We start from the raw sequence: 25,706 nt of genomic DNA, 5'->3' as shown, positions 1-25,706 counted from the left end.
AATCTGATCAATACTCTATGTAATAATACTAATCTGATCAATACTCTATGTAATAATAACTAATCTGATCAATACTCTATGTAATAATAACTAATCTGATCAATACTCTATGTAATAATAACTAATCTGATCAATACTCTATGTAATAATAACTAATCTGATCAATACTCTATGTAATAATAACTAATCTGATCAATACTCTATGTAATAATAACTAATCTGATCAATACTCTATGTAATAAAAACTAATCTGATCAATACTCTATGTAATAATAACTAATCTGATCAATACTCTATGTAATAATATAATCTGATCAATACTCTATGTAATAATAACTAATCTGATCAATAATCTATGTAATAATAACTAATCTGATCAATACTCTATGTAATAATAACTAATCTGATCAATACTCTATGTAATAATAATTAATCTGATCAATACTCTCTGTAATAATAACTAATCTGATCAATACTCTATGTAATAATAACTAATCTGATCAATACTCTATGTAATAATAGTTAATCTGATCAATACTATATGTAATAATAACTAATCTGATCAATACTCTATGTAATAATAACTAATCTGATCAATACTCTATGTAATAATAACTAATCTGATTAATACTCTATGTAATAATAACTAATCTGATCAATACTCTATGTACTAATTAATCTGATCAATACTCTATGTAATAATAACTAATCTGAGCATTACTTTTTTTGCATCTGCGTCGCTGTGGAGATAATAATGTCAGATTGGTATTTGTTTCAACTCTGAGTTTAAAGTTAAATCAATTTAAACAACTTAAAAAACAATGTTAACCCAACTACAACCTTTAAGTCATATCAACGAGGTTTACTTGCATTAATGAGTTGAAACAAAGATTGTCTTCAAGTTGACTTGATTTGCAGCAGGTGGACTTTCATTTGCAAGTTGAACTGACATGAGCTGTTTCACAGTGTGTAGGCTTTCATTTATTTCAAAGTTATAATTGTATTTATTTCCTTCAAATGTGCAGAGGACTCCCCAAGTGCTGTGTTTAAGTTATTTTAAAGTAAGCTATCAGATATGTTTTGCGGCTCCAGACAAAAGAATGGGTGGAAAAGGGGTCAAAATGTCTCTGTGGGTCAAACAGGTTGCAGACCCCTGCCATAGTTTATGGGCGCTGTACGCTATGTATGCCTAGTTCTGTTAAGATAGGATAATAATATACTTTATTGATCCCAAATTGGGAAATTGTTTTGTTATCAAATATCGTTAATAGCATTCATATGTTTTTTCTTCCCCCCAATATCCGGCGCCCCCCATGGATGGAAGCGCCCTTAGCATTCGCCTACACTGCCTATGCCAAGGGCCGTTTGACTCAGAGATGATTTCAATACTAACCTGTGAGAACTAAAGCCTTGAGGTTCAGTTCTCAGAATCAAAGCAAACACATCATGTTCCAACCAGGAGAAACACTTTTGAAATCAGCTCACTCTCAGAGTTTCATGGATTTTAAAGAAGTTTTATTATTTTTTTGGTACATAGCAAATGACAGCATTTATTACAGTGATGTTGAACATCTCATGGTTTCTGGAGGATTCTGCTGTGTTCAGAATTCAAGACGATTTGCTTCATCGTAACTCATGAAAACCAAATGGGTCAAAACTCTTCATGATAAAATCAAGTAGAATTTGTGATGCAAGATTTAAGCAAAATCATGAAAAATCTTCAAATACAACATTTGTTAAAAAAAGCCACATCAAAAAACCTTAATAGGCGAAAGCTAAATTCTTCAGAAAAGCAAAAAACAACAAAATCACTCAAAATTCTTATGAAGCAAAAACATTTCTCGGTTCCAAAATCACAACACTTGTTTACGGACAATGTTAACATTTTAAGTACGAAATAATTAGTCTCCTGAATTTGGGAAAATCCTAAATCACAAAAATAATCTGAGTTCTTTGTAAAAAGTGAAATTCTAAAGGAATTCAAATGTTTCATAAAAGTCCAAAAAGTAATGATTACATATTATTGATCATCTTGTGAAATAAGTTCAATCCTCAATAATACAAAAACAAGCACATCTTGATCACACAACAAAGCACATGACCTTTCAAAAAGGAAACTTCTACAAAATGAAGTACATTTTTAATTACAACATGTTCGTATTTAATATCTTCTGAATGTGGGAATGCTCTCCAACAGGTGGAGTTCTGAAAAACAGCTCAATTACTACAACATACAGAAAATACCATAAAACATGATATAACGTAAGAGAAATACTGAATGATTGAAAATGATTACAAACTGAGCTCAGAACATGTGAAATAAGAACATTAAAGAAAAGTTAAAATCTTATACATTTTGGCAAAATTACAAATATAATCGGATTTCTCTAAAAAAGCTATTTTTATACAAACAATCTCTTCAGACCAAAATCAAGCAACATTCTTCTGTCAATAAAAACACATCAGCATTGTGAAATAAGAAGTGTGTGGACTATTTACTTTTGTTCAATTCCTATCTGGATATTGTTCAGCTAAATCTGGTCCTGCTGCTGAAATGACCCATGTGACCCACAAGGGGATCAAATATCCTATCTCGCTGAGCAGATGAATTGTTGTGAAAAACGTAACATTTTAAAATCTGTACTTTGTCTCATTTGTTGATTGAATATAAAAAAAACCTTGTTGTGCTCGAGGTCTACAAATGCAACACTAGGTGGCGCTGTAACGCGCTCCTCCTGTTATCTCAGGAATCACTACATTAGATTCAAACACTGGGTTTTGTAACACTGTTTCTAGAGGATATGTGAACATTAATATATGGCATTAATTGGCCGACTTAGTTCCTGAGCGGCCTGGGTTGGTGTGTCTGCTTTCAAACTGCACCGACTGCATTGACTTTTCTAAATAAAACTAACTTGTGATGTTTTTTAAAGATCTTCATCTTCAGTGGGAACCAATGGGCTTGGAGCTGACAGGAAGTCAGGAAACATGAGGCACTAACACATTGCTGGTGACGTTCAGAGTGAAAGCTATATTTTCTAACGTTGGTTAAAAGCTATAAGAGCTGATAAACCCGTGTGTGTGAGAGGAGCTCCTTGGAGCTGCTACTCTGCTCCCTGAGCTCCTTCCTCTTCAGCAGGAACACCCAGGTCATCATAATCCAGCTCAATGTCCTCCTGTCGGCTCAGCCTCCGCCCCCTGGTGGCCTGGAGAGACATGACAGCACACAGTGAGACTTCCTGCATCACTCCTGTTCAATAACACACACTGTTTCATTCAGTCAGTGGAACAACAACATGTTTCAGTCCCTCATCATTCAGTCAGTGGAACAACAACATGTTTCAGTCCCTCATCATTCAGTCAGTGGAACAACAACATGTTTCAGTCCCTCATCATTCAGTCAGTGGAACAACAACATGTTTCAGTCCCTCATCATTCAGTCAGTGGAACAACAACATGTTTCAGTCCCTCATCATTCAGTCAGTGGAACAACAACATGTTTCAGTCCCTCATCATTCAGTCAGTGGAACAACAACATGTTTCAGTCCCTCATCATTCAGTCAGTGGAACAACAACATGTTTCAGTCCCTCATCATTCAGTCAGTGGAACAACAACATGTTTCAGTACCCTCATCATTCAGTCAGTGGATTCAGTCAGTGGAACAAACAACATGTTTCAGTACCTCATCATTCAGTCAGTGGAACAACACAACATGTTTCAAGTCCCTCATCATTCAGTCAGTGGAACAACAACAACTGTTTCAGTACCTCATCATTCAGTCAGTCAGTGAACAAACAACATGTTTTCAGTCCCCCCTTCCTCATTTCAGTCAGATCAGTGGAAACAAACAAACATGTTTTCAGTACCTCATCATTCAGTCAGTGGAACAACAACAACATGTTTCAGTCCCTCCTCATTCATGTCAGTGGAAACCTACAACATGTTTCAAGTACCTCATCATTCAGTCAGTGGAACAAACAACATGTTTTCATGTACCGATCATCATTCAGTCAGTGGGACAACAACATGTTTCAGTCCCTCCATCATTCAGTCAGTGGAAACAACAACCATGTTTCAGTACAGTCATCATTCAGTCAGTGGAACAACAACATGGTTCAGTCCCTCATCATTCAGTCAGTGGAACAACAACATGTTTCAGTCATCCTCATCATTCAGTCAGTGGAAACCAACAACATGTTTCAGTCCCTCATCATTCAGTCAGTGGAACAACAACAACATGTTTCAGTCCCTCATCATTCAGTCAGTGGAACAACAACATGTTTCAGTCCCTCATCATTCAGTCAGTGGAACAACAACATGTTTCAGTCCCTCATCATTCAGTCAGTGGAACAACAACATGTTTCAGTCCCTCATCATTCAGTCAGTGGAACAACAACATGTTTCAGTCCCTCATCATTCAGTCAGTGGAACAACAACATGTTTCAGTCCCTCATCATTCAGTCAGTGGAACAACAACATGTTTCAGTCCCTCATCATTCAGTCAGTGGAACAACAACATGTTTCAGTCCCTCATCATTCAGTCAGTGGAACAACAACATGTTTCAGTCCCTCATCATTCAGTCAGTGGAACAACAACAACATGTTTCAGTCCCTCATCATTCAGTCAGTGGAACAACAACATGTTTTCAGTCAGTCCCTCATCATTTCAGATCAGTAGAACAAAAACAACATGTTTCAGTCAGTAGACCCATTCAATTCATTCAGTCAGTGGGAACAACAACATGTTCCTCATCATTCAGTCAGTGGAACAACAACATGTTTCAGTCCCTCATCATTCAGTCAGTGGAACAACAACAACATGTTTCAGTCTCTCATCATTCAGTCAGTGGAACAACAACATGTTTCAGTACCTCATCATTCAGTCAGTGGAACAACAACATGTTTCAGTCTCTCATCATTCAGTCAGTGGAACAACAACATGTTTCAGTACCTCATCATTCAGTCAGTGGAACAACAACATGTTTCAGTCCCTCATCATTCAGTCAGTGGAACAACAACAACATGTTTCAGTACCTCATCATTCAGTCAGTGGAACAACAACATGTTTCAGTCCCTCATCATTCAGTCAGTGGAACAACAACAACATGTTTCCGTACCTTGCAGTAGAAGTAAAGTCCGATGGTCACCAGCAGCACCAGCAGCTGAGTCAGCAGCAGGACGACGGCTCGGATGATAAAAGGTTCTGGATCTGATGGAACACCTGGACAGCATCACATCAAGAGTCAGCAAACACACAGAGACCTGAACCCACTTCAGCATGGAGACTCCTCTCTACAGTTATATTACAATAAACGACATCTTCTTAAGATCTTCATTCAACCCCAACCCTTTCTCCTGTTCATACCAGACAGTAGGACTGTAGGGAGAAGCTGCTAGCTGTATCTGTTGAACAGTCAGTACTCATGGCAATACTCCAATGTAAACTACAGCTGACTGGAGAATGTGTGTTCTGGATTCATGTCTTCACGGTTCATTGCACTTATTGTACGTTGCTCTGGAAAGCTACATGTGATGTAAGGGTGTGACTGCTTCAGGGCTCACAGTAAAACACTCACCAGCGTTCTCCTGGGGAGCATCACGCTCTGTCCTACAGTAAACTCTAACAGCTCACCTGTGACGGTGATGGAGAGCAGACGGCTCTCAGAGGAGGAGTCCTGAGGAGAAGCAGAGACGTGATAAACACAGCTGTAGTTTCCCTGGTGGGCGGGCTCTGCAGCCGGGAACAGGAAGTGGGCAGAGTGATTGACAGCTGGCTGGGTGTAGTTGTGAGTGGAGGAGCTGAGCAGGAAGGAGCCTCCTGGGTACTGAGGCTGGATGGAGCAACTGATGCTGAAGGTGGAGCCTCTGAACACCTGGAACCCCTGCTGCTGGGCCCCGGAGACCCCGTACATGGAGGAGGACACAGAGATGTTGGGCTGAAACAGCTTATCTGGAGAGAGAGAGAGAGAGGGATGCGGGAGAGAGAGAGAGAGAGAGAGAGAGGGATGGGGGAGAGAGAGAGAGAGGGATGCGGGAGAGAGAGAGAGAGAGAGAGGGATGCGGGAGAGAGAGAGAGAGAGGGATGCGGGAGAGAGAGAGAGAGAGAGAGAGAGAATAGTAGTAGTAATCAGTACAATAGTAATATTAGTGAAAATAGTACATTGTTTTTTTTTATAAATGTGTCTCACTATACAGGTTCGTTAATTTCATATAAGCTGTTGGAATATTCAGGACCTCCACTCAGTCATTATAATATTTTCGAATGTGTCAACAAAAAAACAAAAAGTACTAGTATGGTATATCCAGGTATCATGACTTATTTTCTTCAAGTATTTGCGGTCGGGCATCTTGGATATGTCTGGACATGTTGAACTACTTGAATCTTTGAACTGATGACTGACAGTGACCAAAATGTTTTGTTTTTATGTTCTGGTGGTCACGAGTGTTTTCTACCAACATGAACATCACATGTTACTTGTTAGACGCTTTTATCCAAAGCGACTTACATACTCAATACTGTGGACGATCCCCACGGGCGCACTTTGGGGTGAAGTGTCTCAAGGACACAACGACATGCTGACTGCAGTGGGGTTTGAACCTGTGACCCCCTGAACCCAACACCAACGCAAAACTCACTGCACCACACGCCTCCCATTTGCCTGCCTCATTACCAACATATGACATTGGGGTCTGTGTGGGTGTGAGGGTTAGGGCTCTGACGAAGGTGCAGTAGGGTGGGAGGGACATTATGGGTGGAGGAAGAAAGAGAAGAAGGGGGATAAATGATTTTTTTTAAATAAACTAGCAAAGATTACATTTTTAACCCCATATTAACACCAAAGGATCACATTATTATTACCTACCTATACAACTCCAAAATACCTACTTAAATGTCATATGACCTTATATTACCATAAAAGAGCCACCAACTAATATTTAGCCCTTATTAAAGAACATGACCTTATAGAGGGCATTACAACCCCAACAGGTGATGAAACAAGTCATACTATCATCAATGACTATAATAGCTTACTAGGGGGACACTACAACAGGTGAAACATCAAAGGGGCAATAAAGTCTTACAGTATCACCCCCCTATTGAGACCACAACCAAATCAATGTGTTCTTTAAACTCTCAGGTCCAATGAGTGACACAGCAAGGGAACCCAGTAAGCTGCATTACATCCTACTTACAGGTGGGCCCCAGACAGTGGAGACAAATTCACCATGGCCTTGAACTCACCTGATCTGATGAATAACATGTCACTATTTGACCAAAATCAATATGTTCCTACCAAAGATGGTGTAAACAAGGCCATTGATTATATCAATGATATTTCACAAGGCAGCTATTAAAGCTGACCTAATCAAACAAAAGCGGAAGCCTGTTAAAAGGCAAAACGCTGACAAATGGTTTGATCAGGAATGCAAGACCATCAGAAAAGACCTGAGAAAAATAGCAAATGAAAAACATCGGCAACCAAACAACCCAGCCTTACGCGTTAGATACAACGACGTTTTAAACAAATATAAATGTACAATAAGGAACAAAAAACTAAATGATACCCACATGAAACTTGAGGATATTGAGAAAGCCATTGATCAAAATCAATTCTGGGATCTGTGGAACAACTTCAACACAAAACAACCACAAGCATTACCCATCCAAAACGGTGACATCTGGAGAGAACATTTAGAAAGTTTGTACAAAGACATACCAATAAATCTAATGAACTCAGATCAATGTATTACAAAAGAGAAACTCCAAACATTAGAAGAAACTATTAAAGACAACCAAAAGCCCCTTGATTTCCCAATGACTTGGGAAGAGTTGACCACACAGACACAATCTCTCCGGCCAAGGAAAGCTTGAGGCCCAGACAACATTCAAAAGGAAATGCTCAGATGCAGCACCCCAGAGATGCAGGTACAGTGTTCAAGCTGTTCAGTATCGTATTGCAGTCAGGATGTTCTCATCTGGTGCAAAGGGCTCATTTCCTCATTCATAAGAGTGGAGACAATCAGACCCTAAGAACTACCGTGGCGTCTGTGTCAGCAGCTGTCTGGGAATCAGACCCTAAGAACTACCGTGGCGTCTGTGTCAGCAGCTGTCTGGGAATCAGACCCTAAGAACTACCGTGGCGTCTGTGTCAGCAGCTGTCTGGGAATCAGACCCTAAGAACTACCGTGGCGTCTGTGTCAGCAGCTGTCTGGGAATCAGACCCTAAGAACTACCGTGGCGTCTGTGTCAGCAGCTGTCTGGGAATCAGACCCTAAGAACTACCGTGGCGTCTGTGTCAGCAGCTGTCTGGGAATCAGACCCCTAAGAACTACCGTGGCGTCTGTGTCAGCAGCTGTCTGGGAATCAGACCCTAAGAACTACCGTGGCGTCTGTGTCAGCAGCTGTCTGGGAATCAGACCCTAAGAACTACCGTGGCGTCTGTGTCAGCAGCTGTCTGGGAATCAGACCCTAAGAACTACCGTGGCGTCTGTGTCAGCAGCTGTCTGGGAATCAGACCCTAAGAACTACCGTGGCGTCTGTGTCAGCAGCTGTCTGGGAATCAGACCCTAAGAACTACCGTGGCGTCTGTGTCAGCAGCTGTCTGGGAATCAGACCCTAAGAACTACCGTGGCGTCTGTGTCAGCAGCTGTCTGGGAATCAGACCCTAAGAACTACCGTGGCGTCTGTGTCAGCAGCTGTCTGGGAATCAGACCCTAAGAACTACCGTGGCGTCTGTGTCAGCAGCTGTCTGGGAATCAGACCCTAAGAACTACCGTGGCGTCTGTGTCAGCAGCTGTCTGGGAATCAGACCCTAAGAACTACCGTGGCGTCTGTGTCAGCAGCTGTCTGGGAATCAGACCCTAAGAACTACCGTGGCGTCTGTGTCAGCAGTTGTCTGGGGACATTATTCTGTAGCATTCTAAATAAAAGAATACAAGATTTCCTTAACCAACAATCCATCTTGAGTAAAAATCAAATTGGCTTCCTTCCAAAACACCGCACCACCGACCATGTGTATACCCTTCACACTTTAGTTAACAAACATGTACACCAAACACAACATGGTAAGATATTCACTTGTTTCATTGATTTCAAAAAAGCTTTCGACTCTATTTGGCACGAAGGGCTCTATTATAGACTTCTACATTGTGGTATAGGGGGCAAAATGTACGATCTGGTTAAATCAATGTATTTAGGGAATAAGTGTGCTGTTAAAATTGGAGACAAACAAACTGAATTCTTCACCCAGAGAAGAGGCGTTCGTCAGGGTTGCAATTTAAGTCCCACTTTATTTAATATATAAATGAACTTGCTGTTCAGTTGGATCACTGTGCTGCTCCTGGCCTCTCCCTCCTAGATAGAGAGGTGAAGTGTCTGCTTTATGCTGATGACCTTGTTCTGCTGTCTCCTACTGAACAAGGACTACAACAACAGCTGGACATAGTAGACCAGTACTGTAAGAACTGGGCCCTGGCAGTCAATATGAAGAAAACTAATGTCATGCTTTTCCAAAAACGCCCCAGATGTCAGAAGAACAAATACCAGTTTACCATAAACAATCATATCATCGAACATAGTATGAGTTACACCTACCTCGGTTTAACCATAACAGCATCGGGAAGTTTCAACATGGCAGTGAATGCACTCAAAGAAAAAGCCGGAAGAGCTTTAAATGCAATTAAGAGAACATTTTATAATCTCCAAATTCCAATTAAAATCTGGCTCAAAATCTTTGATAGTGTGATCCAGCCCATTGCGCTGTACGGTAGTGAAGTATGGGGTCCACTCAGTCACCAGAGCTATACCCGCTGGGACAAACATCCAACAGAGTCTTTACATGCAGAATTCTGCAGATACATTTTACGTGTTCAGAGAAAAACACCAACAAATGCATGTAGAGCAGAATTAGGCAGAGACCCACTGATCATTAACACTCAAAAGAGAGCACTAACATTCTTTAACCACCTTAGATCCAGCCCCCGAGACACCCTCCACTCCAAAGCCAAGAGCTAACCCCAGAGAAGAGTCCCCTATGTCAGCTGGTGCTGAGGCTAGCTGCCCCCTCTCAGAGCCACTCTGACCAGTCTCTCAGCAACACTGCTCTCCAAACACCAATCACATTATAACACAATGCAAACACAACTATTTACAACATTGGAGAGAAGAAACTAAAAGCCAAAGTAGATTAGAATGTTACCTGGCTCTACACAGAGAGTATGAGCTGGCAGAATATCTCTCTACTGTCAGAGATAGAAAGCAGAGACAGATCCTAACCAAGTACAGGCTCAGTGACCACAGACTGGAAACAGGAAGACTCAAAAGATCCTGGCAACCAAAAGAGAACAGAATATGTGGTCACTGTACGACAGGTGAGACTGAGACAGAGATGCACTTCCTCCTGAAGTGCCAAACATTCAACGAAGTAAGGAGCGTTTACTGGAACAAGTTGAACTCTGTAATCCCAGGTTTCAAGGAGGTTGATGAGAGAGAGAGAGAGAGAGAGAGAGGAGAGAGAAGAGAGAGAGAGAGAGAGAGAGAGAGAGAGAGAGAGAGAGAGAGAGAGAGAGAGAGAGAGAGAGAGAGAGAGAGAGAGAGAGAGAGAGAGAGAGAGAGAGAGAGAGACAGACAAACAGACAGACAGACAGACAGACAGACAGACAGACAGACAGACAGACACAATGTCACAATGTCACAATGTCACAGATGGGTTTACCTGAGCAGGTGAGATTCAGGAAGGAGTCAGAGTAAGCTGATGCTGCACACTCTCTCAGAGCAGATCCAGACTCAACACAGTCAGAGGTGATCCTCCACACAGGTCTCCATGAGGACTCCTTTCTCCGTCCCACAGAAACAGCAGAGCCACAGTCGAGCTTTCTGCAGGCGACTCCTGCTGTCTTCAGGGTCCAGTGATAGTAATAGTCCTCCACTGGTCTCCATTCTCCCTGATGTTCCACCTCCAGAGCTCCTGCACAGCGACTCTCTCCTCCCACCAGTCTGACCAGCTCTGCAGAGAAACAAGAGAGAGATCAGAGAGAGAATAAAGTGAGTTTGATGAGAACAGAATGAACCAATCACAGCTCCTCTCTACCTGAGCAGGTGAGGCTAACAGCTGTGCCAGGTGAGCAGGTGTTTCTCTCTGAGGCTGAGCTACAGTCCAGGAGAGCAGACTCATGGCCTCCACACTGGAACTCTTTGGTCCCCATTGGAGCCTCCCCTTCTCCATAGAGCGCCCCCTGGAGGACTGAAGGAGCCCCACAGCCCAGCTGCCGGCAGACCACCTGAGCATCCTGCTGGTCAAAGTCAGCCTCACACACTGAGGACCAGGACGGGTCAGACGGGTCAGAGTTCACCTCCAGTCTGCCTGAGCACAGAGCAGTCCCCCCCAGCAGCCTGACAGAGTCTGCAGAGGACAGAAGATCAAACAGAGGTCAAAGACACACCATCAAAGAGATGAAACTATATTTCAGATTCAAACTGGACTCAGTTCCAACATGAGTTGATGATGAACAAAGAACACATGTTGATAAGAGCACAGACTGCAGGTACCCTCACATCTACACCTGATAGCCTCTAGCAAGTGGTCTCCATGAGTGAACCCTTCCCCTGTGTCTTCAACAGAACCTCCTCCTCTGCAGACCCTCTGCTCCTTCTGCTCAGCTCCACCTCTGCTCTCACACACACACTTTCAAAAGGTTTCACTCTCTACTCTCACATGTGTGTTTCACATGTGTGATCTGACTGATGTGTGTAAACACGTTGTTCTTCAAACATGGCGTCATCATTGAATTCAAGCTGTTTGTGTTTTGGTCTGGTGTTTTCCATGAAATGGTGAATGGTATCATTCCAGAGGAGGAGGCTCCAAATAACCCGGTGGGTTTCAGGACTCTTCATATCAGCCGTGCTCCAGGCTGCAAGGAGTGGAATGAAATGTAAAACTGCTTGTTCATCTCTTTTGGTTCACATTGATACATGTTAGGGACTCAGCAAGCAGAGAGGCAGAATGTGGAGTGAGACGGCCCCTGCTGTGAGGATGCTGGCTCTGGCCTCTCCCCTCTCACTCTTTCTAAACTCTGAACATGGATTCTTGTGACTCTGTAAATGAGTGCTATATGTTCCTCCTTCCTCTGCGGGGTCTGCGGGACGTCCTACGTTGTGTTGGCGCCGCGCTGCGACGATGTGAGCTGTAGGCCAATCACAGCAGGCGATTTGACGCTGGCCTGTTGTGATTGGATAGAACATGTCACACAACAGAAGCCTGATTACGTTAATAAATGATGTTTCTAATTGGATGCATTTTTTAAAGGGAAACTTATTTTTGCTATTATTTAATTATTTAATTTTTCATTTTGATAATCAAAAATAGAAATCCGGTAAACTATATTTTCTCTCAGTCATTGTTGATGAATGAGTGGGTGGGCCTACAGACCCAGTAGCCCACCCACTACGCCCGGCTGCTCCGTCCACTGTTCATCATTTGATATTTGGGTATTTTTTAAATGTCATCGATGATGTCACAGATGATGTCACTGATGATGTCACTGATGATGTCACTGATGGGCTTACCTGAGCAGGTGAGATTCAGGATGTGTTCAGAGTAACTTGATGCTGCACACTCCCTCAGAGCAGATCCAGACTCAACACAGTTATAGTTGATCCCCCACACAGGTCTCTTTGAGGACTCCTTTCTCCGTCCCACAGAAACAGCAGAGCCACAGTCGAGCTCTCTGCAGACGACTCCTGCTTCCTTCAGGGTCCAGAGAGAGTTATAGCTCACTGGTCTCCATTCTCCCTGATGTTCCAGCTCCAGAGCTCCTGCACAGCGACTCTCTCCTCCCACCAGCCTAACACCAGGCTCTGCAGAGAAACAAGAGAGAGATGTTCCTTCATTGATATCAGCATATTTTAATCATTAATCATTTATACTATGAATACTTCCGAGTGATAATCAGATCATTAACTCCAGCTCTCTATAAACCAGTGGTGGGAAGTAATAAAGTACATATACTCAAGTACTGTAAGAACAGGTTTGAATGACTTCACTGGAGTATATGGTTTTCTAATACTACATCACATGTATTCACAACATGAGTTTGAGGTTACTTGGCAGGTTCATATTATTAATAAAACAACACTTTAATGATGAAGTTCTGTTATGGATAAAGATACCTGGAAGTATAACAAGTCCTTCAAGTGATCTCCAGCTTTACCAGCTGCTACATTCAAAGTGATGTTCACATGAATGGATCATTGATTAGAATCCAGACTATAATATATCATGATGGAAATAGTCGTACTGTACGAGTCGTATTAATGATGGTACTTTCAGCATTAATTGATCCTAATACTTTGACCTAAGTGCATTTCAATACCAGACTTGTTCTTGTTCCAGTATTTCTACACTGTGGTATCACTTCTTCTAATCAAGTATAACATCTCCCCCACATCTATAAACTGATAGGACCTGAAACATGAAGCATATGATTCAGTAGAGCTAAAAAACAGTTCAATCAGAAGCTAAACGTAGAGATCAGTAGCTGTTTCTGTTGCTGTCATTTGAACCCTTTGGTGAACATGTGCGATATGGGTCCGTGTACGTGTTTCTCTTTAACACAAGAAACAAATCCCCAAAAACACAACAACTGAAAAAAGGAACACAAAAGCCTTTCTTCTGATTTTGTTGTTGGAGTCCAAAAACCATATCAGCAAAATCTAATTCAAGAATGATCCGATTTTAGATTTTAAATATGGGTTTATTGGTTTTCTGTACGGAGGTAGAATTAAATATACAAAGATAAAAGCCAAGAGCATTGAATATCTCTGCTCAGGATAAGGCAGCGATATCTAGCTGTCATTGCACGTGGGATGGGGAGGAATGAAGGACTTCGGTGGATCAACAGGATTCCTCCTCTCCCAACTTTGCTAAAAGCCTTTATCCATAAAAGCTGCTTAAGAAAACATTTATATAGAAAATGTAAAGAATGGGGGATTTGTGACTTTGATCTTAGCTATCCCCATTGTACTTATTAGAAACTGGCAACATGGCCTTATCAACCGGCCAACGCTGAGTTGTTTATTGATTGATCCATTTTGAGCAGAAAGGAGAGTTCAGTTGTGTTATTAGTTTCTTCCTCTCAGGGAGCAGTTCAATAAGTAGAATCATGTTAGAAGCTTTTTAACTGCTGGAAGTCATTAGAATAGGTTTGCTCACTTTGGAGATTTGGACCAGCTCCTTTTGTAGTATCTGGTGTTTATCCAACTCCTGGTTGGTAATGAATTTAAAACCAAGTAGATGTAACAATATTTTTAAGAAAATGTGTGATATTTACATGTTTGACTACTTATGCTAACGCTGTTAAGCCATTTAGCTTTGTGTTGTACGTCCATTGCCTCTAAATAGAGGTAAAATTAGGTCTGTCACTTTGGGTAACCGCACCACTGTCAGACGTCTCCCGAGAGTGGACGTCCATTGTCTCTAAATTGGGTGAGGGAATGCTCCGGTATTGGAACAAAATTAACATGGGATAACTCCGGTCATTGTACGTACTTCGTCTCACTGGAATATTAACGGTCAGATTGAATACAACATCGACCCAATTTCTCCGGGCAATGACGGGAGAGTTTTGAAAGTGAGAAAACACTGTTTTCACACATTTAAAAACACTTAAACAATTAAACAATGTTCACCCAGGATTCAGGCACCTTCCCTAGCCTGTAAAATGTGGTGATGCGCCCTGGAGGTATCAGACTATTTAAAACATGTATACCCAGGATTCAATCACTTTTCCTGGCTTGCAAAGTGCTGTGAAGCAGCCTGTTCTCTGGGTGCAGTCTGGGTGTGCATGGAGGGGTTCAGTCCGAGTGAGGAGTGCTCAAGTGTGGGAGGATGTGTAAGGCAGAGGAGGGTAACAAAAAAAGTTAAAGTGTGAACCTCCAGCAGGGCAGGTGGTGCTGTTAATAAGGCCGAATATTGATGCTGGTGTTTGGACAGTAAAGCACCACAAAAGCCATTACCTTTAAGTGTTACCAGGGCCATGAGAACATCCTCCACAGGAGGGTGGGTGGTGCTGCTGTGAATAAGGCCGAATATTGATGCTGGTGTGCGGACAGTAAAGCACGACAAAATCCACCTCCTTTAAGTGTTACCAGGGCCATGAGAACATCTTCCACAGGAGGGTGGGTGGTGCTGCTTTGAATAAGGCCGAATATTGATGCTGGTGTGCGGACAGTAAAGCACCACAAAATCCACCTCCTTTAAGTGTTACCAGGGCCATGAGAACATCCTCCACAGGAGGGTGGGTGGTGCTGCTGTGAATAAGGCCGAATATTGATGCTGGTGTGCGGACGATAAAGCACCACAAAATCCACCTCCTTTAAGTGTTACCAGGGCCATGAGAACATCCTCCACAGGAGGGTGGGTGGTGCTGCTGTGAATAAGGCCGAATATGGATGCTGGTGGGCGGACAGTAAAGCACCGCAAAATCCACCACCTTTAAGTGTCACCAGGGGCATGAGGTTCTGGAGGGTGTGAACATATGGGTTTAGTCCGTTCGGGAGTGCTTAAGTCCGGGGGTCCGGGGTCTCACGGTGTGCGAGGTTATGGAAGTATGCATGATTTTCGAAATTCTAGAAAAAACGGCTAAGTGCCAATGGAGGAGGGGCTGCAAAAAGCTCAAGTCTTCGGCGCTTCCGGCGGAAGCCCCGGAGACATTTGCATTACCCCGTTGCATTTTTCAACGGAGAGGGGAATACTGACCTCCCTTCCTCCGTCGAAAAAATTCATTCATCTTTTCCAAGCTATCATCCGCATGAAATCGGAAACCCGGTTTTTGAGAGCACTTAGAAAAAAACGGGCTATTTTCCATCATGGAGAAATCATGGAGGAATGCATCCGCTACATGAGCACTTTGGATCGGATACAATTGTTGCCTGGAGGACCCCCAATCATGGTTCTTACCAAACTTTAAGTTTTTGAACTGGTCTCTGGATGAATTCAAGGGGAGTTGGCACGGAATAATGAGACACTATTTTCGGATACATTTTATCCATTTTCACCCCTTCCTCTGGTTCTTCCAAAAGTTAACTTAGTCTTTTTCTGACTCTGGAGGAATGTAACGGGAGTTGTCAGGGGACTCTATCCGCCTTAAGAGACACTATTTTCGGATACATTTTATCAATGTTCACCCTTTTCTCTGGTTCTTCCAAAAGTTAACTTAGACTTTTTCTGACTCTGGAGGAATGTGATGGGAGTTGTCAGGGGACTCTATCCGCCTTAAGAGACACTATTTTGGGATACAATTTCTCCATTTTCACCCCTTTTCTCTGGTTCTCTGATGCCTGGAGACCCCCCCAGCCTGGTTCTTAACTTTAAGTCCAAACTGGTCTCTGGAGGAATGCAAGGGGAGTCGAAAGGGGACTCTTCTTGCTGTTTGTCTTGTCAAAATTGAGGGGTGTGTTTGAGGGAGGGCTGTTTCGGCAGCCTCCGCTCCTCTCTTCTCTCCCTCCCCGAGACCAGCTCGTGCTCCCGCTGTAAAAGGCAGGTGCGCGGGCACCCACTGCCACTCACTCTGAGCCTGGCTCCCGAGCAGCGCGTTCTCCCCGGCAGTCCGCCAGCAGATGAAAAACACCCACCTCTCCGCCTCTTCCGAGGGACGAGGGAACCGCGCGGGGGGGTCTGCTGGAGGCTCCTGCCGGGTGCTCCGTCCTGCGTTTCACCGGGACCCGGCTCCAACACTCGGAACTCTGACTCCAGCGCGGTGTGGCTGCCTTGCCCTGGCCGTCCACCGTGCGCCCTCCGGGTACCTGACTCCCCTGCCTCCTCCGGGGGCAGATGTGAGGGGTTCAATGCCTCCTTCCCCCGCTGCGGTGAATGCCGGAGCGGGATGGAGCGCCCGGCGGTACTGTTGTCCCCACGTTACCATGTTGTCTGGAGGATAGGACCGAGAGATGACATACTCTCTACCCGGGTTACAAGTCACTATTTTCGGACACTTTCTTTGCTTTACCCCGGTTCTATCACTCTTTCCTCCTTTGACCATAAAACGTGTTTCCTGCTGGGGTACTGCCTGGTTCCGGGGCACCACAAACCCTCTCATGGTCGGGCCACCATGAATTGATGCATCGGACCCAATGTTGCCATCACCAGCTCCGCGTTGGTGCGGAGGTGGGACCATTTAACCCGGTGGTAACCCAAGTCCTCCTTTGGTCCGTGTACCAGGCATTGAAGCATCAACATTTTGTTGCAATTACCGGTTACGCTAACGCATATAAACGGAGAAACAAAACAGAATTTAAATACAATTAACTGTGTCTGTTTTAGTAAGGATGTCGTCCGAATGCCCGGTGTGCATACTCTTCTATCTGGCTTTGAACAAGCACCTTAAGCACAAACATGCAGTGCGGAACTTGGAGGAAAGTGGCATCATTCTTAAAATGGCCAGTGGCAGAATAAATGTTCGGACCAAACCCTGTCCCATCACAGGGTGTTCGTATGCTGGGAAGAAACTGCACCGTCATGTCACTCATGACCACCCTGAGTTCTCCCGAGATGAGGCACATCAGGTCCTGGCAAGGCTGAAGCATAGTGTGGCCCTGCAGTTGCTCCATGACCTCCGAGAGACTAATCCCATCATTGGAATGGCAACATCATTGGATATAGACAATGAGGAGGAATACCCGGTGCACCCTCCACCCTTCTCCCCACGTACCGAGTGTGACGAAGAGGACTGCAGGCAGGTGATGTTGGAAAATGTGGCATTGAGGGCTCAGAAGGATGCCCTCATTGATGAGGTGAAGACCCTGCGCTCCAGGCTGAAAAAGGGGCTAAAACCCAGGAAGCAGAGTGCCACTGCTGCTGTGCTTGAGGAAGAGGAAGAATGTATACGATTTAAGGGCCTGGCAAACTCAAGTACCTCCGGCATAAACACAATAGCCTCCGGCAGCAATACCCCTCTCAAGACCCCGGTCAAGACTGTCATGCGGTCCCCAGCAGCCTCCGGCAGCAATACCCCTCTCAAGACCCCGGTCAAGACTCTCATGCGGTCCCCAGAAGCCTCCAGTAGTGAGACCCCTCTCAAGACCCCGGTCAAGACTGTCATGCGGTCCCCAGAAGCCTCCGGTAGTGAGACCCCTCTCAAGACCCCGGTCAAGACTGTCATGCGGTCCCCAGAAGCCTCCGGCAGTGAGTCCCCTCTCAAGACCCCGGTCAAGACTGTCATGTGGTCCCCAGCAGCCTCCGTCAGCAATACCCCTCTCAAGACCCCGGTCAAGACTGTCATGCGGTCCCCAGCAGCCTCCGGTAGTGAGACCCCTCTCAAGACCCCGGTCAAGACTGTCATGCGGTCCCCAGAAGCCTCCGGTAGTGAGACCCCTGTATACCAGAAGACCCGTGCGTCTGTCTACAATAAACTGAAAACTAATCTGGCTAAGGACTGGCCCTCTCTCCCAAATCACTGGTCCACAGGGAAGGGACGGGGGAATACCATGCGTGAAATCACGTTGCCTTAAAGCATGGAGACGTACATTCAGACATACAGGGATCATTGTGAGGGTGTCACACCGACAGTAAAACGGAAAGAAAATTGTCTGTCCAAGGTCAGCCGGATAAAGAACTTCCTCGTATTCATGGCCCATGGTGTTAACCGGCTGTCAGACTGGCTGTTTCTAAAAGACACGAAGAGGGTCCGTGGCTGGAGCGAGTATATTTCAAAGTCGGGCCGGGCAGTCACAACATCGCTGTTGTTCCTGAAGAATGTGAACCATTTCCTGAGGTACTTGTCTGAGTCAAAGCTCCGGGGGTGCAGGCTCACCCAGTCTGATATGACCCACATTATCAGAGAGGTGAAAGCCAACATGAACAACTTGAAAAAGTCTGTCACTGTCCAGCAGTTCAAGATGAAGAGGAATAAGCTGGATCGTCTGCCGAGCCAGGCGGAGCTTCTCGCCGCCATGGCGGCCGCTGAGAAGCGCATCCCTGATTTACTTGACCTGATGGCTTGCAACCCGACCTCAATCACCCAGTACCTGCTATACGTCTATCTAACCCTCCATTGGAGCCTCCTTTATGGCCACCGTCCGGGTGTGTACGCAAACATGACCAACACTGAGGTATTAGAGGCAGATATAAGGGGCACTGCTGAGGGCTACATCATCCATGTGCAGGATCACAAGACTGCCAAGACATTTGGCGAAGCACAGCTGGTGCTTACAGTAAAGGAGTTTAGCTGGGTCATGCGGTGGATGGGGATAAAAGAGAGCTTGTCGGGTCCTCAGAATGAATTCTTCCTTTTCACAACGGGGAAGCATGACTCCAGGAACCTGTGGAACACTTGAAGAGGGCTTGGGCTGATGCTGGGCTAAAAACAGCCGTCACCTTCACAATCCTGCGCACTGCCCTGGCTGACATTATCAAGCATCACCAAGATCCAGAAAGCAGGTCGATTCTCGCCAGGTTTATGTGTCACGACGTAAGCACTGCAGACCGGTTCTACGCGAATACGCCTGAAATAAAGGAGGGATTGAAGATCCGCTCCATGTTCAGGGCGGCAGCAGCTGCAGCAGCATCATCGGAAGGAGTTCTACCGCCGTCAGATACCTCCGCAGAGGACTCAGGGGCGGATAGCAGCGATACCTCTTCTTCAGGGCCGGTTGATACTCCTGATGTGGGGGTAGGGGCCGTGGACTCAGCCTTTTTCCCCCGGTGCACCGTACAAGTTAGACGGCTAATATGGCCCCCGGGCCCCCGCTAATCATGTTTTTAATCATGTTTGTATTATGTTTATTGTGTATACTGTTTTTGTAAAAATAATGTGATAATTAAATAAATAAAAAAACATTTTAATAACGTTTAAGATTTCCAGGGGTTGATACAGTGCCAGGTATCAGACTATTTAAACAAAGTTTACCCAGGATTCAGACACCTTCCCTGGCTTGTCAAATGCGGTGATGCGCCCTGGAGGTATCAGACTATTTTAAACAACTTTTCCCGCCTTTGAAACACTTATTCCTGGCTTTTAGCCTGTCATTTTGCAAGATATGATTTAACATTGAAGATCTCCTGGAAATTGACATATTCTGTCCTTCTCCAAGAGAGCTTCAATGTTAAATGATATCTTGCAAAATGACAGGCTAAAAATCTCTTCCAAACGCTTAAAAACACTTCCCCCGACAATTTAAACATTATTTCTGGCTTGTAAAGTGCAGTGGTAGTATCAGACTATTTAAAGGGTTACCAGGGCGATGAGAACATCCTCCACAGGAGGGTGGGTGGTGATGTGAATAAGGACGAATATGGATGCTGTTGGGCGGACGATAAAGCACCGCAAACTCCACCCTCCTTTAAGGTTCCCAGGGGCACGAGGTTCTTGAGGGTGTGATCATCTGGGTTTAGTCCGTGGGGGAGTGCTTAAGTTCGGGGGCCCGGGGACCCAAGGTGCGCGAGGTTATGGAAGTACGCATGTCAGGGAGCGATGCTGGAGGTCTGTAGTCCGTCCTTTGGGGGTCTTGGAGCGGCCACAGAGAGGTGGTTTTCGCGCTCTGTCTCCTGGTAGTGTGAAATAGCCTGTTTGCTCATGTCAGGGAACGATGCTGGAGGTCTCTAGTCCGTCCTTTGGGGGTCTTGGAGCGGCCACAGAGAGGTGCTTTTCCCGGTGTATTTGATGGAAGTCTGACATAGCCTGTGTCCTGTGAAATAGCCTGTTTGCCCATGTAAAATCTTGCTATTAATTGATAACTTGATAACAGAATAACAGAAGGTGCTATTTATACAGAAATAGCACATTCTGAATGACCCAGTGTACACATCGTTGTGTACCTCTTTGTCACAGCCCGCTACTGCTCTCTCTCCCTGTATTCACAGCACTTTTACCCAGCTTTCACACACTCATTCCTGGGTAAGAAAGCCATGTGAATCACCCTGGATCTCTGCCTGTGTGCCTGTGAGTGTGGGACCCTGCTTACAGCAGTGAACCTGTTGCTAGCATTACAAACATATTAATCAGGCATTTTAACACTTTTTTCCCTTGAAAATGATTTTTATTCACTATCATGGGGCTATATAAATCAAATTCCGGGTAATTAGGAGCACAATTGTACCTTTTACTATTTAAATGTATGTGTATTATATATTTTTGGGCTATTAAAATGACATTTCTGGATGACTTTGTCAGTTTATGGAGCATAGCCCACAATTCCCGGATGTTCCAAGCCGAATTTGGGAGCTCATATGTGGCCTGCTATGCCCCCCCACCCGTGGAATGCAAAGAAAAGTAAAGAAAACGGTCAATTATATCTTAAAATAATCAAAAATGAAGTTTTGAAAAATTCTCGAAAAAATGGCTAAGTGCTCAAAAAAGCACAAGTCTTCGGCGCTGCCGGTGGAAGCCCTGGAGACATTTCCACTCCCCCCGTTTTTTACAACGGAGAGGGGAATCGAGACCTCCCTTCCTCCGTCGAAAAAATTCATTCATCTTTTCCAAGCTACCATCCGCATGAAATCAGAAACCCGGTTTTTGAGAGCACTTAGAAAAAAACGGGCTATTTCACATGATGGGGAAATCATGGAGGAATGCATCCGCTACATGAGCACTTTGGATCGGATACAATTGTTGCCTGGAGGATCATGGTTCTTACAAAACTTTAAGTTTTTGAACTGGTCTCTGGAGGAATTCAAGGGGAGTTGTCACGGAATTATGAGACACTATTTTCGGATACATTTGATACATTTTCACCCTTTTCTCTGGTTCTGCTAAAAGTTAACTTAGACTTTTTTTGACTCTGGAGGAATGTGAGGGGAGTTTGGGGAGACTCTACCCGCAAATGAAGCACTATTTTCGGATACATTTGTATCCATTTTCACCCATTTTCTATGGTTCTGCTAAAAGTTAACTTAGACTTTTTCTGACTCTGGAGGAATGTGAGGGGAGTTTGGGAAGACTCTACCCGCAAATGAAGCACTATTTTCGGATACATTTTATCCATTTTCACCCATTTTCTATGGTTCTTCTAAAAGTTAACTTAGACTTTTTCTGACTCTGGAGGAATGTGAGGGGAGTTTGGGGAGACTCTACCCGCAAATGAAGCACTATTTTTGGATACATTTTATCCATTTTCACCCATTTTCTATGGTTCTTCTAAAAGTTAACTTAGACTTTTTCTGACTCTGGAGGAATGTGAGGGGAGTTGTCAGGGGACTCTACCTGCATTATGATGCAGTATTTTGGGATACATTTTGCCCGTTTTCATGGTTCTCCCAAAGGTGAACTCAGACTTTTTCCTGATTTCTCACTGATCGAATGGCAAACGCGACCCGCCATCGGAGGGCCTTCTCCCCCGGTCCACGTGCCGGTGCTTTGGCTGTCGGTTCCTCCGAACTGCGGGTTCGACTCTAATGGCCGGGAGGGTGTGCTGTGTGGGGGTAACCCGCATGTCTCTTCCCTCCCGGGCGTCTGACTCAGGGGTCCCACCACGGGTCCCACCACGGGTCCCACCACGGGTCCCACCACGGGTCCCACCACGGGTCCCACCACGGGTCCCACCACGGGTCCCACCACGGGTCCCACCACGGGTCCCACCACGGGTCCCACCACGGGTCCCACCACGGGTCCCACCACGGGTCCCACCACGGGTCCCACCACGGGTCCCACCACGGGTCCCACCACGGGTCCCACCACGGGTCCCACCACGGGTCCCACCACGGGTCCCGCAGCGGGACGGAGGTTCCGGGCTGGCACCTCCGCCGCGGTGTGCCCGGCAAACACTGTTGTTTCTCGAACCCTCCACTGTTGCATAGCAGCCTTCGTCGGCTGCGGCATTCAGCAATTGGCCTTGCTCCGGGCACCGGTTCCCCCGGGGACCAGTGTTCGGTGGCTTCACATGATATAGGGTCGACCCTACTTCATCACAGGCTACCCTCATTAAATCAGTTATGGTTCCTTTGATCGCTCTAACGTTACTTGGATAACTGTGGCAATTCTAGAGCTAATACATGCCAACGAACGCTGACCTTCGGGGATGCGTGCATTTATCAGAACCAAAACCCATTCGGGGTGCTCTCCGGGGCGCCCCGGCCGCTTTGGTGACTCTAGATAACCTCGAGCCGATCGCTGGCCCTCGTGGCGGCAACGTCTCATTTGAATGTCTGCCCTATCAACTTTCGATGGTACTTTCTGTGCCTACCATGGTGACCACGGGTAACGGGGAATCAGGGTTCGATTCCGGAGAGGGAGCCTGAGAAACGGCTACCATGATATAGGGTTGACCCTACTTCATCACAGGCTACCTGTTTGATCCTGCGTAACAACCATATATGCTTGTCTGCAAAGAGGGAACTGCCTGGTCCCGCCCTGGTGTTCCTCTACGGCTAGTGTCCAGCCGTCAGCTGTGCTATCAGCAAATTTGACCCGCCATCGGAGGGCCTCCTCCCCGGGTCCACATGCCGGTGCTTGGCGGTCGGAATAATAATATTTTACAGGGCTCAGGGGTCTGCACTTTGAAGCTCCTGGAGCGGACAAATATATGTGTATTTGCCTGAATGATGGAAATAAACAAAAAATGCTATTTTACAGACCATGACATGTTGCCCTGCAAAATCACATTTGGTGTATTTCCAAAAAGCTGTGAAAATACACCAAATGTGATTTTGCAGGGCAACATGAAGCTCATTTTACCCATGTGATGTGAGTGCTTGAGTTTGGGTACACATCTTTGCCTTGCGCACCCACACGTGGAAAGACAAAATATGACAAAAAAGTTAAAGTGTGAACCTCCATCACGGGGGGGTGGTGCCTTGAAGAAGGCCGAATATTGATGCTGGTGTGCGGACAGTACAGCACCACAAAATCCACCACCTTTAAGTCTAACCAGGGGCATGAGAACATCCTCCACAGGAGGGTGGGTGGTGCTGCTGTGAATAAGGCCGAATATGGATGCTGGTGTGCGGACAGTAAAGCACCACAAAATCCACCTCCTTTAAGTATAACCAGGGGCATGAGAACATCCTCCACAGGAGGGTGGGTGGTGCTGCTGTGAATAAGGCAGAATATGGATGCTGGTGTGCGGACAGTAAAGCACCACAAAATCCACCTCCTTTAAGTATAACCAGGGCCATGAGAACATCCTCCACAGGAAGGTTGGGTGGTGCTGCTGTGAATAATTACGAATATGGATGCCGATGGGCGGACAATAAAGCACCGCAAACTCCACCCCCCCTTTAAGATCCCCAGGGGCACGAGGTTCTTGAGGGTGTGATCATCTGGGTTTAGTCCGTGGGGGAGTGCTTAAGTTCGGGGGCCCGGGGACCCAAGGTGCTCGAGGTTATGGAGGTGGGGGTCTCGCTGGTGCTCAAGTGTCCATATACGTCACCCCATATTCACATAACTTTTACCCGCCTTAAGAGACACTATTTTGTGATACATTTGATCCATTTTCACCCCTTTTTTCTGGTTCTTCCAAAAATTAACTTAGACTTTTTCTGACTCTTGAGGAATGTAACAGGAGTTGTCAGGGGACTATATCCGCCTTAAGAGACACTATTTTGTGATACATTTGATCCATTTTCACCCTTTTCTCTGGTTCTTCCAAAAGTTAACTTAGACTTTTTCTGACCCATGTGACACCCTGGATTTCTGCCTATGTGCCTGTGAAATGCCTGTGAAATGCTGTTCTCTCCCTCTGTTCACATCACTTTTACCCAGCTTTCACACACTTATTGCTGGGTAATTAAACCAGTTTAAAGCACTTTTTAACACTGACATACCCAGGATTCAAGCTTCTTTCCTGGGTTACATAGTGCTGTGAAGCAGCCTGTCCTCTGGGTGGGAGAGCGAGGTGCTGGAAGGAGCTGCTCTCTGGGTCACAGCCTGCTGCTGCTGCTGCTGCTCCTCTCTCCCCCTGTATTTACATAACTTTTACCCAGGTTTCACACACTTATTGCTGGGTAAGAAAGCCATGTGCATTTGTTGTTGACCTTTGAAGTATATCCTGGCTTCACAAACATGGTAGAATGATAAATGATGAAACTAGGACCAGTTAGTGGTGAAGTCTTTAAATACATCATGTTTCATGATAAAGGTTGTTTACAGGCTGGAATCACTTAAAGAGTAACAGGGTGAATAAACTGAGCTCGTTACCTGTTGAGTTGAGTTCTCCTTCAGCCTGGAGTCCTGAGGAGAAATCAGAAGATAAGGTCAACAGAGTTTCCTATCGTCTCAGGAACACGTCAGTGAACTCACTCTGGAGTCATTCCACCAGTTTACTCGAGCTGAGAAGAACACGTTCATACAGAGAAGTCACATGTTCAGAGTTAAAGCAACAGCTCAGAGAATATGCTCCTTCAGTTCAAATGAGTCATGGAGCACCATCATCACACTGAAACATGTTCTACAGCAACAATTACATCAGGAGGAACCACAGAGGATGCTGCCAGTTCCCACCTTCTGCTGTCCCCTGAACGCCTCACTGCCCCATCACTAACTGCAGACGTTAACTAACTGACCTGTACCTGTTTAACATGACCTGGCATAGTGGCACACACACACACAAACGCACACACTCACACAAACACACACATGCAGACACACACACACACACGCACACACACACACACACACGCACAAACACTCACACACACACACACACACACACACAACACACACACACACACACACACACACACACACACACACACAGACACACTCACACACACACAGA

General features: G+C 45.2%; 1 protein-coding gene across 5 annotated transcripts; it reads right to left on the bottom strand.

Moving 5' to 3' along the window:
* Positions 1-1,498: 1,498 nt before the first annotated feature.
* LOC117554156 (soluble scavenger receptor cysteine-rich domain-containing protein SSC5D-like) lies at positions 1,499-25,553 on the bottom strand. 5 transcript variants are annotated; one of them, XM_034228422.1, is made up of 8 exons: positions 25,393-25,553; positions 25,127-25,257; positions 12,567-12,857; positions 11,092-11,403; positions 10,717-11,007; positions 5,634-5,951; positions 5,119-5,222; positions 1,499-3,206 (listed from the first exon to the last, which is right to left on the bottom strand). In XM_034228422.1, the coding sequence occupies exons 4-8, from the start codon at positions 11,204-11,206 to the stop codon at positions 3,105-3,107; spliced, it is 930 nt and encodes a 309-aa protein (XP_034084313.1). In that variant the 5' UTR covers positions 11,207-11,403; positions 12,567-12,857; positions 25,127-25,257; positions 25,393-25,553; the 3' UTR covers positions 1,499-3,104. The 5 variants fall into 5 exon arrangements, with proteins under 5 accessions (XP_034084313.1, XP_034084316.1, XP_034084315.1 ...); XM_034228425.1 differs by having other exon boundaries at positions 25,127-25,159; XM_034228424.1 differs by having other exon boundaries at positions 25,127-25,159; positions 25,430-25,547.
* Between the last annotated feature and the right edge of the window lie 153 nt (positions 25,554-25,706).

Source organism: Gymnodraco acuticeps, unplaced genomic scaffold, assembly GCF_902827175.1.
Source record: "Gymnodraco acuticeps unplaced genomic scaffold, fGymAcu1.1, whole genome shotgun sequence".
Classification (NCBI taxonomy): domain Eukaryota; kingdom Metazoa; phylum Chordata; class Actinopteri; order Perciformes; family Bathydraconidae; genus Gymnodraco; species Gymnodraco acuticeps.
Note: the sequence above shows the minus strand (reverse complement) of the source record. Positions and strands in the feature narration are given on the sequence as shown.

Bases quoted from the DNA above. Each gene is read 5' to 3' on its own strand.
- LOC117554156 (XM_034228422.1), bottom strand. From the start codon at position 11,206: ATGGGGACCAAAGAGTTCCAGTGTGGAGGCCATGAGTCTGCTCTCCTG. The intron at 11,008-11,091 runs GTAGAGAGGAGC...GTTTCTCTGCAG, and splicing joins TGTTAGCCTCACCTGCTCAG to AGCTGGTCAGACTGGTGGGA. The intron at 5,952-10,716 runs GTAAACCCATCT...CTCTCTCTCCAG, and splicing joins CCTGAATCTCACCTGCTCAG to ATAAGCTGTTTCAGCCCAAC.